The following is a 17,393-nucleotide window of genomic DNA, read 5'->3' as shown; positions in this document are numbered from 1 at the left end:
TCATCTGAATTAGCAAATTGTTTGCAAATGTTTTAATATCAGACCAAATACTGATTTTTTAAAAATAATATTCTAATCATTCCTGCTACTTCTTACGACCTAAATGTGAAATGTGACTAGCAGAAATTCACCAAAAGCTTTTGGTATTTATAAGTATGAAAGCCTAATTCATATCTGAAAGACTATCAAAAAGCTGCACATGAATCAATATTCAGTACACTAAATGTTCAGAGGGACACTGTAATGACTTACAGTAAGTGTGCCTTTTTCAACCATACCAGAAGTCTCATCAGCACCAGATGTCATCCATATGCAGGCCATCAGAGCAGACCACAATAAGTGGACAAAAAAATATTCCAGACCTCCTTGCAGTGCCTTTTTATTGCATAGAAATAAATGATTTTTAAAAATGAAACTCAATTTTACTAAGCATAAAAGGACAAAGTTGGAGTCAGTCTTTCTAACAAAAGAAAATGGACTAGCTTTGGCAAAATAATTGCCTAATAACTTTGTGATGCCAGAAAACCACTATAGACTCATATTGTCCCTGTTTTACTGAAAATAATGAAGCTACGCTAAATGACAGAGGCAGGATGCATGAAGAAAGAGCAGAGGGCAAGGAAAAGTGAGGGACAGCCTGTTCAAGGAGTTTAGTTTGGTTTAACATTTGGTTGTGCAATGGCACAAAACAAATAGCTTTGAAGTAATATATTCTACTTGTGCTGAATACATGTAATTCACAATAACCTTAACCAATGCTTTAATAAGTGCTCTACATTCTCATAACCACACACGCTAGAGTGCATTATTCCACTTTAAATGTGATTTTTATTTTTTAAATAGAGGTGAAGCAGTGAGTTGACGGCAAGCATTTGTTTTCGGGCACTTGGATTCAAATCCTGTTTAGGTCACAGATGAAATAACAACCTAATCCTACAAGGTACCGCACACCTCCTACATGCCATTGATCAAGCCCAATTCCCATTTACTTCATTGGGAGTTGAAAGGGCTCAGTACCTTACCAGATCAGGCCCTACATCTGGTGGTCACCATCCTAGCACCGAATGAAAATGTGTCTTCAAACACCCAAAAACATGGTACAACTGGAAATTGCAGCTCAGTTGAGGTGCAGGGGAGATGCCAGTCAAGATAGAGCTTGTAGAGCACCAGCCGGCATGGTCTTAGAAAGTATTTGTGCTTTGATCACTAATACTGACATTCTGAACACATTAATTTTTAGTAGAGAAGATCTCACTCACCCAGGCCAGTGATGCATTTATTTCTGATTCATTTTCAGGGGTGGTTGGATCTCATTCACTTATTTGCTTGACTTTTTATCTCTTTTCAAAAGGTTTATTTCCTTTACGTTATTATTTTAAATATATACATTCAGCAGCTGTCAGGAAACAGAGTGCTGTCAAAGTCAGGGCTGATCCGGGAGTTCACCAGAGTTCAGCTGCGAAAAGCAAATTATTTAAATAAGCTATTTTATTTCCTATCTGGAGAAACTGTACCTGAGACAACGGGTTAAAAATTAGCCCAAATCACAACTTCTCCTCAGGGCCTCAATCTCGCATCATGGGCTGTGCTACCATAATTGGGACAGCTTCTGCCTAAGCCACACCAGTGTCTAAAGATCTGCCTGATAACTGAAAGGCCAGTTTACTGTATATACCAGGGATCGGCAACCTTTGGCACGTGGCCCGCCAGGGTAAACACCTTGGCGGGCAGGCCAGGTTTGTTTACCTGCCTGCTCCAGGCCAATGGGGGCGGCGGGAAGCAGTGCGGGCAGAGGGATGTGCTGGCCGCCCCCATTGGCCACCCCCATTGGCCACCCCCATTGGCCTGGAGTGACAAACTGTGGCCAGTGGGAGCCGCGATCAGCCAAACCTGCGGATGTGGCAGGTAAACAAACTGGCCCGGCCTGCCAGGCTACTTACCCTGGTGGGCCGCGGGCCAGAAGGTTGCTGATCCCTGGTATATACAATAGCACATAGCACATTAATGGTCATTTAACATACAATTTAAGGGTTTGCCTATATTTTCATGGGATTTCTGATGAATAAGCCACAGTTCAAACCTACCACTGATCAATCCACATATACCCTATAATTATTTTATAAGTACTGATATTTCTAAAATTCTGTTTGATCAGTTCTACCAATAATATGTACTAAAATGACCCTCTGAACAATCCAATTAAGAAAAGCAAGCCAGTCCTCTGTGTCTCACCCACTTAAAGCCAAAATATCTGTTCTACCTTCTTCTCTCTCTTTCTGACCTACCTCCTTCCAATATATACCCCATTAGTACAGTGGTTCTCAGCCAGAGGTACATTACCCCTGCAGATATGCAGAGGTCTTCCAGGGGGTATACCAACTCATCTAGATATTTGCCTAGTTTTACACAGGCTACATAAAAAGCACTAGAAAAGTCAGTATAAACTAAAATTTCTTACAGACAGTGACTTGTTTATACTGCTCAGTAGATAATGTTTTCACCCCTCAGCTCATAGAGAGCCTACACTGAAGTACAATATTTATATTTCAATTGATTTATTTTATAATTATATGGTAAAAACGAGAAAGTAAGCAATTTTTCAGAAACAGTGTGTTGTGGCACTTTTGTATTTTTAGGTCTGATTTTGTAAGCAAGTAGTTTTTAAGTGAGGTGAAACCTGGGGTACATAAGACAAATCAAACTCCTGAAAGAGGTACAGTAGTCTGGAAAGGTTGAGAACCACTGCATTAGTAAATACAATTGCTGAGAAATTAGCTGTAATGCATCCTACTTCTAGAAACTCAAAAAAGAAACAAGTTTCCAACTTCTATTTGATTAAATTCTACCGACTGGAAGCTTCACATCATTTTTTCCCCCATGGAATTAAGTAATATCACAAATTTATTGAAATTAAATTTAGTCACTTCAGTGCTGATCATTAGAATAATATGAACTCTATATGAAAAACCTTCTTGTTAAACTGATTTGCCATTCATAGCTTTGAGAGCTAGTAGTTCCTAGCTTATTATATTGTGGGGGAGGGGTAGAGTAGAGACAGAAATTTATGTTCACAATATGCCATTAATGTCCTGTCTGTTTGAAATCAGATATTGTTTTTGTCTGGCATTGGCACAGCATCTTTCCAGTGAAATTTGGCATGCAATTAAATAACTTATTAAGAGTGTATCATTATGCTTTTTCAGTCCCATTAACTTTCTTACTGTTAAGTATCAAAAGACAGCCTGGGGGAAAAACTTGTAAAATAAAACTAGCTACAAACTACTGATAGAGAGGGAAAAAATCCAGTATATTTCTGTTTCTATCAAATGTAAAAGATTTTGATTTTGGCTAATCAGTGTGGCACTTTAACTCTGGAAATAGAAATAAGTTTTAATGACCTCTTATAAAGAGACAACATCAGCTTAAAAATCATATTAAAGCAGGAATTTCCTTGTCTATTGCAGAAGTAATACCTTTGATTATTAAGGAATAATTTTTATAATTTCCATTTAATTTTCCATTATGAAGTTACTTTACTTTCTACATTTCCTTCAGCTTGGTCAACAACGAAAAACTCCAAAAAAGGTATTTCCAGATTAAAAATTAAAATTTTAAAGTGTTGGGAAATAACAAACAAAATTACACTTTTTAAAAAAAACTAATGTGTGTTACTATCACAAAGACAGCTTGTGACTCAACAATGATACTGGTATATTTCATGCTGTGCAAGATTATTTCCCCAGTAATTCAGGATTCCAAATGAGTTTATCATGTAACACTGAACAAGTGTCATTAATGTTCACTCCAAGTAAAAGAAAGTTTTAATCTGGCATTTCTTTTCACTCCAAACACTGTTCATCAAGCTGAATAGTCATTTCACTGGACTGATTGTTCCTAATAAATACAGCAATTTCTACTTAGTACAATAGGTCTTGAACAAATATTTTATAGTTATAAAAAATACATTTGGGTAACCCAAACGAAGATCGTAGGACGCTAGGCATCATACAAAAAACTGGAACACTCCCAGTATAACCAGGAAGTTTAGTTTAGCTGACTTCATTTTTGTTTTTAGTTAGTTTCACTTTCAAGCTCTCATTGGGTTAAGCCCAATAGGGCAATGGCAATGCTTGGCTCTCAAACACTGCAAGGGAATCCAAATTATTAAAATGTTTAGGGCAGCGATACACAGACTGAGGTGCGTGAATTGCAAGTGGCTCTTTAATGTGTCTTCTGTGGCTCTTTGCAAGCACGTGATATTAAAACACTGAGTAATTTAATTATTAACTAAGCTAAGTTATTAACCAATCAAGATAATTTTACTAATGTTATTAACCAATTGTAGTTGATAAAATAATACTTGGTCAGTCATTTTGCGGTGAGAATAATTTTATATGTATCTAGAGAGAGAGAGAGAGAGAGTGCGGCCTCTTCTCCACCTCGGTGGGTCAGGTTAGCGTCTCGTCTCTCAGAATTTCCCCCGTTTATAGTGGGTGGGGAAATTATGTCTCCAAGCAGCCTTCCCATTTCTGGACCTGCTAGGCCCTCACTGCTTCACTGGGGCTTCTGGCCTCCTTGGTGGACATCCAGTGAGAGGAAAAGGGCTTGGGGGGCGGGGCTGGTCCCACCCTCTACTCCAAGCCCCAATCCAGGGACCCTACAAGTAGCAGCCTCACCCTGCCAGTTCCCAGGAAAACTGCTAGCTTCCCTGGGTTACTTCACCACGCCCCTTGGCTTACTGTCCCCTTTGTTTGGGCGAGGTTCCTCCCAACCCTCCTGTTGGGGGAGGGAGAACCCCTAGTCTCTGGTAGCCCTTCCGGGCGTGGCAGCACCACACCAAATGCACGGCTCAGTCTCTCCCCTCTGGCAGGATCTTTTTCCTCAGCTCTTTGGACCTGGAAGCAGTGATGAGCTGCCAAAATCTTAACAACCGGTTCCCTATAAAAAGTTCTGATTTAAGGGATATGCCACAGTATGTATTTTTTTGTACTAATAGGGTTACCATATGTCCGTATTTTCCCAGGAGGGATTTTTAAAATTTAAATATTCCTCTCGGATGGCAATTTAAGAACCAAAAAGCCTGACAATGTCTGGGAAAATACGGATGTATGTTAACCCTACCTAAAGTTCTTTTTTAAAAAGATGGGCCTGAACTAGAAATGAGCTCCGTTTCACATGTGTGGGTCCCCGCCACTCCCTGGGGGTGTGCTAGCGTGACCAGCTATCCCGATTTTATAGGGACAGTCCTGATTTGTGAGTCTTTTTCTTATATAGGCTCCTATTACCCCGCACCCTACCCCCTGTCCTGATTTTTCACACTTGTTATCTGGTCACCCTAGGCTGTGCACATCTGTGAGTCCCAGCTGCTGCCTGCCCACCTCATTGAAGCAGGTGTGCAGGGTTACTGCCCTGGGAACTGCAGGGCACCAGTGGACGTGGGGCTGGCTGCAGACAGGGGTGTGGAGCAGGGCTAGCTGGAGGCAGGGGGTGCGGGGCTGGCTGCAGGCAGGGCAGGGGGTGCGGAGCTAGCTAGAGACAGGAGGGTGCAGGGTTGGCTGGAGGCAAGGGGGTGTGGGGCTGGCTGGAGGCAGGGCAGGGGCTGACTGGAGGTAGGAGCTGGCTGCAGGCAGGGCAGGGGGATGTGGGGCTGGCTGGAGACAGAGGAGTGCGGGGCTGGCTGGCTTCGGGCAGGGAGTGCGAGGCTCCCTGCGGGCAGGGTGGCAGTACTTACGAGGAGAGCAGCTCGGAGCAGCTCGAGCAGCAGGACGCAGCCCAGGCCCAGCAAAGCAGCCAGGGACCCACCAGGCAGCAGCGGGAGCCCCAGGGCCCGTGCCCAGGGCCAGGCAGCGGCCCACATGGCTCCCGCAGCACAGTGCCCCCGGCGGCCAGAGGAGGAATTACATCACTTCCCAGCCGGAGCCCATCAAAGCCGCAGCACCCCCTCGCAGGGAAGCGGGTTAACAACCGGTTCTAAAACTGCTTTAAAATTTAACAACCAGTTCCCGCGAACCGGCTCCAGATCACCACTGCTTGGAAGGGTCCTTAGCTCCTGTTTAGGGTACGGTTTCTCCCCAATCTCTATACCTGTGCGGTTCTCCCCTTGTCAGCTTCCGCACTGCTCAGCTCTCCAACAGCTTGCCTCCACTCTCACAACGCCTATCACCCCCACTGACTGCCGAGGGAGAAGGCTTTTAACCCCTTCTGGCAAGTTCTTAATTGGCTCCAGGTGTCCTAATTAACCTGAAGTAACCTCTGCTCAGGTACCAGCTAATGGTACCGGCTAATAAAGAGGCTAATATACCTTCCTTCCGGCACTGTCCTGTAGCCGTCTGGCCTGACCTTGTTACTATATATATGGGAAACAGTGTGTGTGTGTGTGTGTGTGTGTGTGTGTGTGTGTGTGTATATATATATATATATATACACACACACACACACACACACACACACACACACAATTTCCCATCATAATGTTTAAATATGAATATACAGCACTATAGTAAATGAAACAATTAATTCATACTACTGTGGCTATTTTGGGTAATGTGGATTGCTAATTTGGCTCCTAAACCACTGAGGTCTGAATGGTTTAGGGCTAGACTGTGCTAATAGCACAAAGCCCAGAGCTGCACCTTCCCAAGGACTGCCCCAGATGATACACTGCCTTAGAGAATGATTTTATTTATTTATTTATTCAACAGAGCAGCTATAAACCCCCCAATTTCCTCTTCAGTTAAACTGTGGCAAGATTAAGATGTGTACATTCTTCCTTGCTCCTTAAGTCTAGGTTTTTGTTGTTATTGTTTTTTTAAATAGATAAAACAACACTGTTGAAGTAGGCAATGGAATTTGACTGCACAATTCTGAATCCTCACCCCTCTCAATAAACTAGTTTAGAAACCTTGAGCACATTTACTACAGAATAGGTACTAAACCACACATCATTTACAGTTACTGTGAATGTAAAACAAGAGTACATATCCTTCTGTAGATCTGAGCCTTTGTCAGCCATATAAATTATGCAAAACACAGTAACATCCTTATGTAAAGTAGAAGGAAAAAAATCTGAACGCACAGTAATGTTGTTCCAATAACTGTTATGTCATATTTTATATGAAGGTTTCTCCCATGAGCCTGAGATTAAAAGTGATTACTGTACCAAGATCACTGGCAAAGCTCATCAAGCTGCAAATTGATTTGAGGGTCTGTTTCCAACATTAGATATTATTTCTCTCGTAGTACATAGTATTATTAGTTTCCATTCTGCTACAATAGAACTCATTTCACCAGTGGCGCATTACTTTTTTAAAATAAGCCCAGAGTAACTGTACAACAAATAGAGTCTTCAGTTTTGCATTTTGGGGCATACCTAACTATAAATCGTATATTATAATACAAAAAGATATGCATTTTGAAAAATATAGCACTAATTGTATCAGACTTAGGAGTTAAAGAAGGACAAAAAACCTAGCTCTTAAAATTGACTTCAATAGGAGTTTTGCCTGAGTGGGGACTGTATGATTGCGTCCGCAATAGTTTAGCTTCCCCTCAGGAGGAGTTCACAACTCCATCAACATTAACAATAGATGCGAATGTATCAAGGACACACTAAACCACTCAGGGTCCCAGCCTATCAGGAGCTGTGTGCCCTCGGTGCCCATTGACTTCAATGAGAGTTGAGGTGTTCATTACCTCACAGGATAAGGCCAAAATACATTCTGTGCTAAAAAAGTGCTATGATAAAAGCTGAAAACACTTCTATGACAGGTATCCACCTTGACTGCTACTAGGAAAAGGCAGAAAAATAAAGTGAACACTGCATTTTATTTATTTTTCTTTTGATGTGGTGGGAGGGGGGAAAATCACAAGTTCTATTACAGTGTATTACTAAATCTGCTACAGTTGGCAAGACATTTTCTTAAGGCAAAAATTCTAGGGAGCGATATGATGCATTCATTACAATTTGTAGCTAGGTTATTACCCATGATAAATTGATAACCATTCATTAACTTCTGAGTGCAACCGACAACTGGCAGGCTATTTCATGCCTCAAAGAATTTATAGCAAAAGGGAGAGAGGGAGATACAAAGTCACCTGTGCTGCGTATCTGAAAAATAAGATGGATTTTTAAAATTCTGTCACCTTCAGGACATAAAATGGATCAGTGTTTAAATGGCCTTCTATATGAGGATTTAAGAATTCATGCCAAATTATTGTCTGTTGTGATGGGGGGGGGGGGGCAACAGCACTTAGTCTTCAGTTAAAAACAAACATTTCTTACTCTTTGTTATGAAAGAATTTGAAATGAATTTTATAATTAACACCTAAATGAACATAGACAAGAGTGATCATTAAATTCATCGCCAGCAGCTACAGCAACAAGAGTCATAAAATAACATATATAGATGGGTACAATTTATCTGGCTCCAGAGGGGAGGGTGTGACAGTTTCTTAGGTTGCCCAGGACTGAGTCACTTTGACAGCCTCCTCCCTCAGCAAGAGAGAGAGACATGCTTGTGCTTAACTGAATGGCCACTCCCAGGCACCCCCAGTGTTTTAGCTACTCAAACGATCTCTTCACGGCTCTGCCAGCCCTTACTGCAGGTAACAATAGTATACCCCAGCCGCCAAGCCCCACTGAAAGCGTAGCCCTGTAGTATCCAGCCCCTGTCATCAGACACCCTCAGAAATTACCAGGTTAGCTCTCCCCAAGGGAACAGTATACACACAGCTTGATTGGTAGAACTCAGGATCAGGTCCTTTATGACATCACTGCCCTGAGATATAGTGAAAATCATCATAAGTTTATTATCAAAGATAAACATTTAAGAGATACAGAGTAAGGATAATAGAAACAGAAATGGGTACACATAAAATGAGAAGTACAACACGCTTCTTAAAGTTAAATTTAGACTCTAGCTCAGGGGTGGGCAAACTACGGCCCGCGAGCCGTTTTAAGCCAGCCCGCGAGCTCCCGCTGGGGAGCCAGGTCGGGGGCCACACCACCTGGGTTGGCCCTGCTCTGGCGCTCCTGCCAGGGAGCCAGGTCGGGGGCTGCACCATGCAGCTCGGCCCCGCTTTGGCACTCTAGCTGGGACGCCGGCTGCACCACGCAGCTCCCAGAAGCCGCAACATGGCCCTGCTCCAAGGGTTGGGGGCCACTCCATGCCTAGGAGCCAGAGAAGGGATATGCCACTGCTTCGGGGCGCCACTTGAGGTAAGAGCTGCTCAGAGCCTGCACCCCTGAGCCTCTCCCCAGGCCCCAACCCCCTGCCCCAGCCCTGATCCCCCTCCCACTCTCCAAACCCCTCGATCCCAGCATGGAGCGTGCTCCTGCACCCCAAACCTCTCATCCCCAACCCCACCCCAGAGCCCGCACCCCCAGCTGGAACCTGTACCATTTCCAGCACCCCTGATCCCCCTCCAAACCCCTTGGTCCCAGCCCAGAGCACCCGCCTACACCCCAAACTCCTCATCCCCAGCCCCACCCTAGAGCCCGCACCACCAACCAGAGCCCTCACCCCCTCCTGCACCCCAACCCCAATTTTGTGAGCATTTATGGCCCACCATACAATTTTTATTCCCCGATGTGGCCCTTAGGCCAAAAAGTTTGCCCGCCCCTGCTCTAGCTGCCTAAATTCCTGTCTATAGTTTCTGATCTAAAGCAATCTCCCCATGTTACCAACCAACATGGTTACCTTTTCTGAATGCAAAAAGAACCATCTTCTTTGCTCTCTCAATAACGGAAAACAAGACTGAGCTGACTAATAGAACTGGAAAAGCAGCTCAGAATTTCGGGCTATTACAGAAACGTGCATGGAATAACAGCAAACTATCGCCTATGGTGAAGATGCAAATCTGAGAGACTTGTGTGCTGTCATCTCCACTTTATGGCTCAGAAACATAGGCCTGGTCTACACTACGACTTTAATTCGGATTTATCAGCTTTAATTCGAATTAACCCTGTAACCGTCCACACAACGACGCCATTTAATTCGATGTAAAGGGCCCTTTAAATCGATTTCTGTACTCCACCCCAACGAGCGGAGTAGCGCCAAAATCGATTTTAGCAATTCGAATTAGGGTTAGTGTGGCCGCAATTCGATGGTATTGGCCTCCGGGAGCTATCCCACAGTGCATCATTGTGACCGCTCTGGACAGCAATCCGAACTCGGATGCACTGGCCAGGTAGACAGGAAAAGCCCCGCGAACATTTGAACTTCATTTCCTGTTTGCCCAGCATGGAGAGCACAGGTGACCACAGATACCTCATCAGCACAGGTAACCATGCAGGCTGATAATCGAAAAAGAGCACCAGCATGGACCGTGAGGGAGGTACTGGATCTGATCGCTGTATGGGGAGAGGATTCAGTGCTTGCAGAACTTCGTTCTAAAAGACGAAATGCAAAAACTTTTGAAAAAATTTCCAAGGGCATGATGGAGAGAGGCCACAATAGGGACTCTGAGCAGTGCCGCGTGAAGGTCAAGGAGCTCAGACAAGCCTATCAAAAAACAAAGGAGGCAAACGGTCGCTCCGGGTCAGAGCCGCGGACATGCCGCTACTACGCCGAGCTGCATGCAATTCTAGGGGGGGCTGCCACCACTACCCCACCTTTGTTCGTGGATTCTGGGTCGGGGATAGTCTCGACGCCTGAGGATTCTGCCGATGGGGTAGAGGAGGAGGAGGAGGAGGATGAGCTTGCAGAGAGCACACAGCACTCCATTCTCCCCAACAGCCAGGATCTTTTTATCACCCTGACTGAAGTACCCTCCCAAGCCTCCCAAGCCAGTACCCAAGACTCTGACCCCATGGAAGGGACCTCAGGTGAGTTTACCTTTTAAAATATAAAACTTGTTTTAAAAGCAAACGGTTTTTAATGATTACTTTGCCTGACTTTGCATTCGCGGTCAGTTCAGCTACTGGAAAAGTCTGTAGCTACTGGAAAAGTCTGTTAACGTGTCTGGGGATGGAGCGGAAATCCTCCAGGGACATCTCCATGAAGCTCTCCTGGAGGTACTCCGAAAGCCTTGCCAGAAGGTTTCTGGGCAGTGCATCCTTATTCCCTCCTCCATGGTAGGACACTTGACCACGCCATGCTTGCAGCAAGTAATCTGGTATCATTGCCTGACAAAGCCTAGCAGCGTATGGTCCCGGTGTTTGCTGGCATTCAAGCAACATCCGTTCTTTATCTTGTTGTGTAATCCTCAGGAGAGTGATATCACTCCTGGTAACCTGGTTGAAATACGGGAACTTAATTAAGGGGACAGAGGTGGCCGTTCCTACTGGGCTGTTTGCCTGTGGCGGAAAATAAATCCTTCCCTGCAGTTAGCCAAGCGCAGATGGGAAATTGGCCCTGAAGTTTTCCGCGTTTGGCTAGCAGGGTTCTTCCCTGTTACCAGCCACGCGGTGGGGGGAGGGTACCGTGATCATCCCAGAGAATTCATGGCGAGGGGGGGGGTCGGCGGCGGGGGGGGGGGGGTAGTTTGGTGCCTGCAGGGATCTTCCCTGATACCAGCCATGCGGTGGGGGGAGGGGTACCGTGATCATCCCAGAGAATTCATGGCGGGGGGGGGGTTAGTTTGTTTTCTGGTGCTGCTGAATGTTAACAGAAAAACCGCAGCACTCTACTTGCCTGAAGGGGCCCAGACAAGCCCCCCCACACTGCCCCCCCCCCAACTGGCTGAGATTGGCCAGGCTTCTGCAGCACTCTACAGGCTATGCTTGGTATGTGGGAAAGGAGGGTGCAGAAGCTGTAAAACAATGGCTTACCATGGCCGCATGCAAGCCGAATTCTGTTGCCCAGACCTGTGATCTCTAGCAGCAAAGCCACAAGCACTCAGCATTAAGAGGCAAAATGCGACCTTGCACAGAAATCACATGTGCTATGTAATGTGAACAGTGTTGGTCACCGTGAAAGAGTATAAGCATTGTTCTGCAAAATGTAGCTTTTAAAACAATTCTCTCTTTTTTCCCCTCCCTACAGCAGCTGCAAATTCCTCAAGCCTCCCTCCTCCATCCCGAAGGTTATCACAGATAAGGCGTCGTAAGAAGAAGACGCGGGAGGACATGTTTTCTGAAATTATGCAATCCAGCAGGAGTGACAGAGCTCATCTGAATGAGTGGAAGGAAACAGTTTCAAAGTATAGGAAAGAAGTCAGTGAACGTGAGGAGAGGAGGGACCAACGTGAGGAGAGGAGGGACCAACGTGAGGAGAGGAGAGACGATCGAGATGAGAGATGGCGGCAGGAAGACCAGAGGATGAAGGATGCAACGCTGGGGCTGCTCCGGCGTCTGGTGGAGGTTCAGGAACGGCTGCTGGAAAACAGACTGCCGCTTCAGCCCCTGTTCCACCCTCCCCCCTCCCCATGTTCCGTATCCTCCTCACCCAGACGTGTAAGAACGCGGGGGGGGAGGCTCCGTACACCTTCCCATTCCACCCCAGTAGACAGCCCAAGCAAAAGGCTGTCATTTTTTTAACCTTTTCTTTGTGGCTTTTTCCTTCCCAGCAATCCTCCTCCCAAATACCACCCGGGTTCCCTCCCTCTTTTTCTAATCTATTAATAAAGAATAAATGATTTTTAAATGATAGTGACTTTATTTGGTTTGAAAGAAAGCTGGGGGAAGGGGCAGGGTGGGTTCCTTACAGAAAATCAGTCAGTAAAGGGGGAGGGTTTTCATGAAGGAGAAACAAACAGATATTTCACACGGTAGCCTGGCCAGCCATGAAACTGGTTTTCAAAGCTTCTCTGATGCACAGCGCTTCATGGTGTGATCTTCTAATCGCCCTGGTGTCTGGCTGCGCGTAATCAGCAGCCAGGCGATTTGCCTCAGCCTCCCACCCCGCCATAAAGGTCTCCCCCTTACTTTCACAGAGATTGTGGAGCACACAGCAAGCAGAAATAACAATGGGGAGATTTCTTTGGCTGAGGTCAGAGCGAGTCAATAATGAACGCCAGCGACCTTTTAAACGGCCAAATGCACATTCTACCACCATTCTGCACTTGCTTAGCCTGTAGTTAAACAGCTCCTGACTCCTGTCCAGGCTGCCTGTGTATGGCTTCATAAGCCATGGCATTAAGGGGTAGGCTGGGTCCCCAAGAATAACTATGGGCATTTCAACATCCCCAACGGTTATTTTCTGGTCCGGAAAGTAAGTCCCTTGCTGCAGCCCTTTAAACAGAGTAGTGTTCCTGAAGACGCGAGCGTCATGAACCCTTCCCGCCCAGCCCGCGTTGATGTTGGTGAAACGTCCCTTGTGATCCACAAGTGCTTGCAGCACCATTGAAAAGTACCCCTTGCGGTTTATGTACTCGGTGGCTTGGTGCTCCGGTGCCAAGATAGGGATACGGGTTCCGTCTATTGCCCCACCACAGTTAGGGAATCCCATTGCAGCAAAACCATCCACTATAGCCTGCACATTTCCCAGAGTCACTAACTTTCGTAGCAGCACCTGAGTGATTGCTTTGGCTACTTGCATCACAGCAGCCCCCACCGTAGATTTGCCCACTCCAAATTGATTCCCGACTGACCGGTAGCTGTCTGGCGTTGCAAGCTTCCACAGGGCTATCGCCACGCGCTTCTCAACTGTGAGGGCTGCTCTCATCTTGGTATTCTGGCGTTTCAGGGCAGGAGACAGCAAGTCACAAAGTTCCATGAAAGTGCCCTTACGCATGCGAAAGTTCCGCAGCCACTGGGAATCGTCCCAGACCTGCAACACTATGCGGTCCCACCAGTCTGTGCTTGTTTCCCTTGCCCAGAATCGGCGTTCCATGGATAGAATCTGCCCCATTAACAACATGATCTCCAAAGCACCGGGGCCTGTGGTTTCACTGAATTCTGTGTCCGTGTCCATGTCCTCATCATGCTTGTCGCTGCGCTGCCGCCGCCGCTGCCTCCTCGCCTCGTTTTTCTGGTCCTGGCTGAGCATAAACTCCACAAGAACGCGCGAGGTGTTTGCAATATTCATGAGTGCTGTCTTGACCTCAGCGGGCTCCATGCTTGCCGTGGTATGGAGTCTGCAGTGTTCACCCACCCAGGAAAAAAGGCGCGAAAATGGTTGTCTGCCGTCCGTTGCTTTCATGCAGGGAGGGAGGGAGGGAGGGAGTGAGGCTGTACCCAGAACCACCTGCGACGATGTTTTTTGTCCCATCAGGCACTGGGATCTTAACCCACAATCCCAATGGGCGCAGGAGACTGCGGGAACTATGGGATAGCTATGGAATTGCTACCCACAGTGCAACGGTGCAGAAATCGACGCTAGCCCCGGTACTTGGACGCACACCACCGAATTACTGTGCTAGTGTGGCCGCACTCATTTCGACTTTATACAACCTGTTTCTCAAATCCGAATTATCTAAATTCGGATTAATCCCGTAGTGTAGACATACCCATAGACTACATATGATAGGCACATCAGGAGACTGAACAGCTTCCACAGGAGATGCCAGCATAAGATGCTGAAAATAAAGTGGTGCTGGAGCACGCAGGACTGGCACACTTAAACCACTATCAAAAGGAGAAGGTTGTTATGGCTTGGTCATGTCAGGAGAATGGGAGGACAGCATATCCCCAAGAATATTTTGTACAGCGAGATTTGGGACGACTCAAGAAACTGGGTTCACCTTTTATAACAGTACCATGACATGTGCAAAAATTATCTGAAATCATCGTAGAAAGCTGGGTGGAGCATGCAGAATCCCGTCCAATTTGGAGGGAATATCTGGCACTGAATGTAGCTCACACAAGAAGTGGCTTTGATCCAAAGGATGGAAGCAAAGCAAGAAAGAAGAAAGTAGCGTGCTATAATCTTGAACTCTAATTCAGACACCACATGGATCTGTGAAGTTTGAAACGAGCTGTGTCACTCTAGAATTGGGCTGGTCAGCCATAAGCGGATTCATAAGGCATCTGATTAGATCTCTTAAGTGTATACCATGATCCAGTTTTGATTGATGGTTGCCAATGATATGTCCCAAACCTCATTGTTTTGTCTCCAGAGTCAGGGGACTTCACATAGTTGTGGTGACTCCGTATACAAAATTGGTTTCCATTATGTTGGCTTCATCTACATATTAACCTGGGCAGACAGGTGAATATATATATATATATACACACCTTTGTCTGGCAAAACCTGCTTGTCAACCCTGCCTGGGACACAGACTCTGAAATGTATTTTCAGTACCTATACACACTTAAATATCATCCATATATCTCACAATGATTACAAGGATCAATATGACATAAGCATTTATTAGACACCTCATACAACCCTTTTTGGATAAATACTATGAAAGTAGTGTGATAGGTGTAGTGAGTTTGTCAGGTCCGATAGGAATTGCTGTTACAGACCATGAACCCTTTTCCAGTAGGTACTGAGGAGTTCTTAGGGTCACAGAGGGTTAAAAATAATAGGTGAAAATGAATAAATAATAATCCTACAGTACTGCTGTTCTGAAAGGGCAACCCCCAAATTCCTCCTTACTCTATCATAACTCCCATGGCAATCACTGAACGAATTGAATAAGGACACAGGACAGTCACAGACTGTTTACTTTCCGAACTGCAAAAATTGGTAAATCTTGTAAATGGATTTTGACTGGTCCAAGACATAATCATAGTCAGCATTCGTGGATAGAAGAAAATGACTTGTACTCGCTAACTAGAAGTCTTAGAGCAGCCTCTTTACAAAAACAAAAAAAAAATTCCACCATGCATTATGCACATGAAACCTTGATATTGCTGTGAGTTGTATGTTCACAGCCAAGGACAGAATTTGGCCTTTAATTATTTAGTTCTTCCAGTTCCTCAGGAATGAGATAATATACTACAGACCTCAGCCTTGAAATAGGCTTGTCACAGGGTGACTGTCTCCTGTGAACGAAGTAGGTCTAGAGCCCCTGGACCAGGTCAGCTGCTCCCATTTGGACAATTGAGAGGGTGGGGCAGCATCCGGGGCTGTAAAAGGTCAGGAAAAGAGACAAAGATCTGGTGAATCAGAGCTGCCTGAGTGGGAGTCAGTGACAGGTAGAAGGTCTCAGAAGGAAGCAGAAGGTGTTTCCTGGGGGAAGGCTGAAGGCAAGAAGAGCAGCAAGGGAGGTGTGCTAGCTGACTTCCTCTAGCCAGAGAGCCAGGGCCAGAGGGCTTGAGAGGGCTGAAGGCAAGAGGAGGAGCAGATGGGGCTGCTGGTTGGCTCCAAGCCAGAGAACTGGAGCCAAGGGACAGAGAGAGCAGGAGAGCTCTGGGCTGAGGCAGGGATTGGGGTGAAGGCTCCAGCTGGGGGTGTGGGCTCTAGGATGGAGCCAGGGCTGAGGGGTTTAAGGTGCATGAGGGCTCCGGGCTGAAGGGTTTGGATTGCAGAGGGGGTGCAGGCTCTGGCGTGCAGGAGGGGGCTCAGGGTTGGGGCAGGGTGTTAGGGGGATTTGGGGTGCAGGAGGCGGTTTGGGGTACGGGGTCCCAGTGGCACTTACCATGGCTCATAGGAAGTAGCCACCAGGTCCCTGCAGCCCCTAGGTGCATGGGCAGCCAGGGAGGCTCCGCGCACTGCCCTCGCGCTTGCAGGCACCACCCCCGCAGCTCCCACTGGTCATGGTTCCCAGCCAATGGGAGCTGTGGAGTCGGCACTAGGGCTGGAGGCAGCACGCACAGCCTCCCTGGCCACCCATGCACCTAGAGAGGAATTATTTCAGCTCAGTACTAATGTGGACACAAGAACAAATGGATATAAACTGGCCGTCGGGAAGTTTAGGCTTGAAATTAGACGAAGGTTTCTAACCATCAGAGGGGTGAAGTTTTGGAACAGCCTTCCGAGGGAAACAGTGGGGGCGAAAGATCTCTCTGTCTTTAAGATTAAGCTTGATAAATTTATGGAGGGGATGGTTGGATGGGATAAAGTGATTTTAATCAATAGATCAATAACATGCCATCGCTGGCAATTAGTAACACTGGTCAATGATGGGATATTAAAAGTTACTACAGAGAACTTTTCCCAGAGGGTCTGGCTAGAGAATCTTGCTCGCATGCTCGGGGTTCAGCTGATTGCCATATTTTGAGTTGGGAAGGAATTTTCCTCCAGGGTAGATTGGCAGGGGTCGCTTGCTGGAGGATTCTCAGCGATTTGAAGTTTTTAAATCATGATTTGGGGACTTCAACAGCTGAGTCAAGGGAGAGAATTATTCCAGGAGTGGGTGGGTCAGGTTTTGTGGCCCGCATCATGCGGGAGGTCAGACTAGATGATCATAATGGTCCCTTCTGACCTTAGAGTCTATGAGTCTAGATGGTTGAGTTCAGGATCCTGACAAAAGGATGAAAGGAGAGTAGCAAAATACAGACTCTGGACTTCAGAAAAGACTTTGACTCCCTTAGGTAACTAATGGGCAGGATCCCCTGGGAAGCT

At 46.1% G+C, this 17,393-nt stretch overlaps 1 protein-coding gene across 3 annotated transcripts in view; it reads right to left on the bottom strand.

Moving 5' to 3' along the window:
• SMYD3 (SET and MYND domain containing 3) overlaps nt 1-17,393 on the bottom strand; it is a 657,806-nt gene that overhangs the window by 595,286 nt on the left and 45,127 nt on the right. Inside the window, exon 1 of one of the 3 annotated variants that reach the window (XM_054023871.1) lies at nt 1,260-1,279. The exons of the other annotated variants lie outside the window; for them this stretch is intronic. Within the exon in view, the coding sequence (XP_053879846.1) occupies nt 1,260-1,276 (17 nt within the window). The 5' untranslated portion in view covers nt 1,277-1,279. Of the gene's footprint in view, nt 1-1,259; nt 1,280-17,393 lie in introns of those variants that run through there. 3 annotated transcript variants of the gene reach the window in all.

This window comes from Malaclemys terrapin, chromosome 3 (genome assembly GCF_027887155.1).
Source record: "Malaclemys terrapin pileata isolate rMalTer1 chromosome 3, rMalTer1.hap1, whole genome shotgun sequence".
In the NCBI taxonomy this organism is placed as follows: domain Eukaryota; kingdom Metazoa; phylum Chordata; order Testudines; family Emydidae; genus Malaclemys; species Malaclemys terrapin.
The sequence above is the reverse complement of the archived record's forward strand: the minus strand, read 5'-3'. Positions and strand labels throughout refer to the sequence as shown.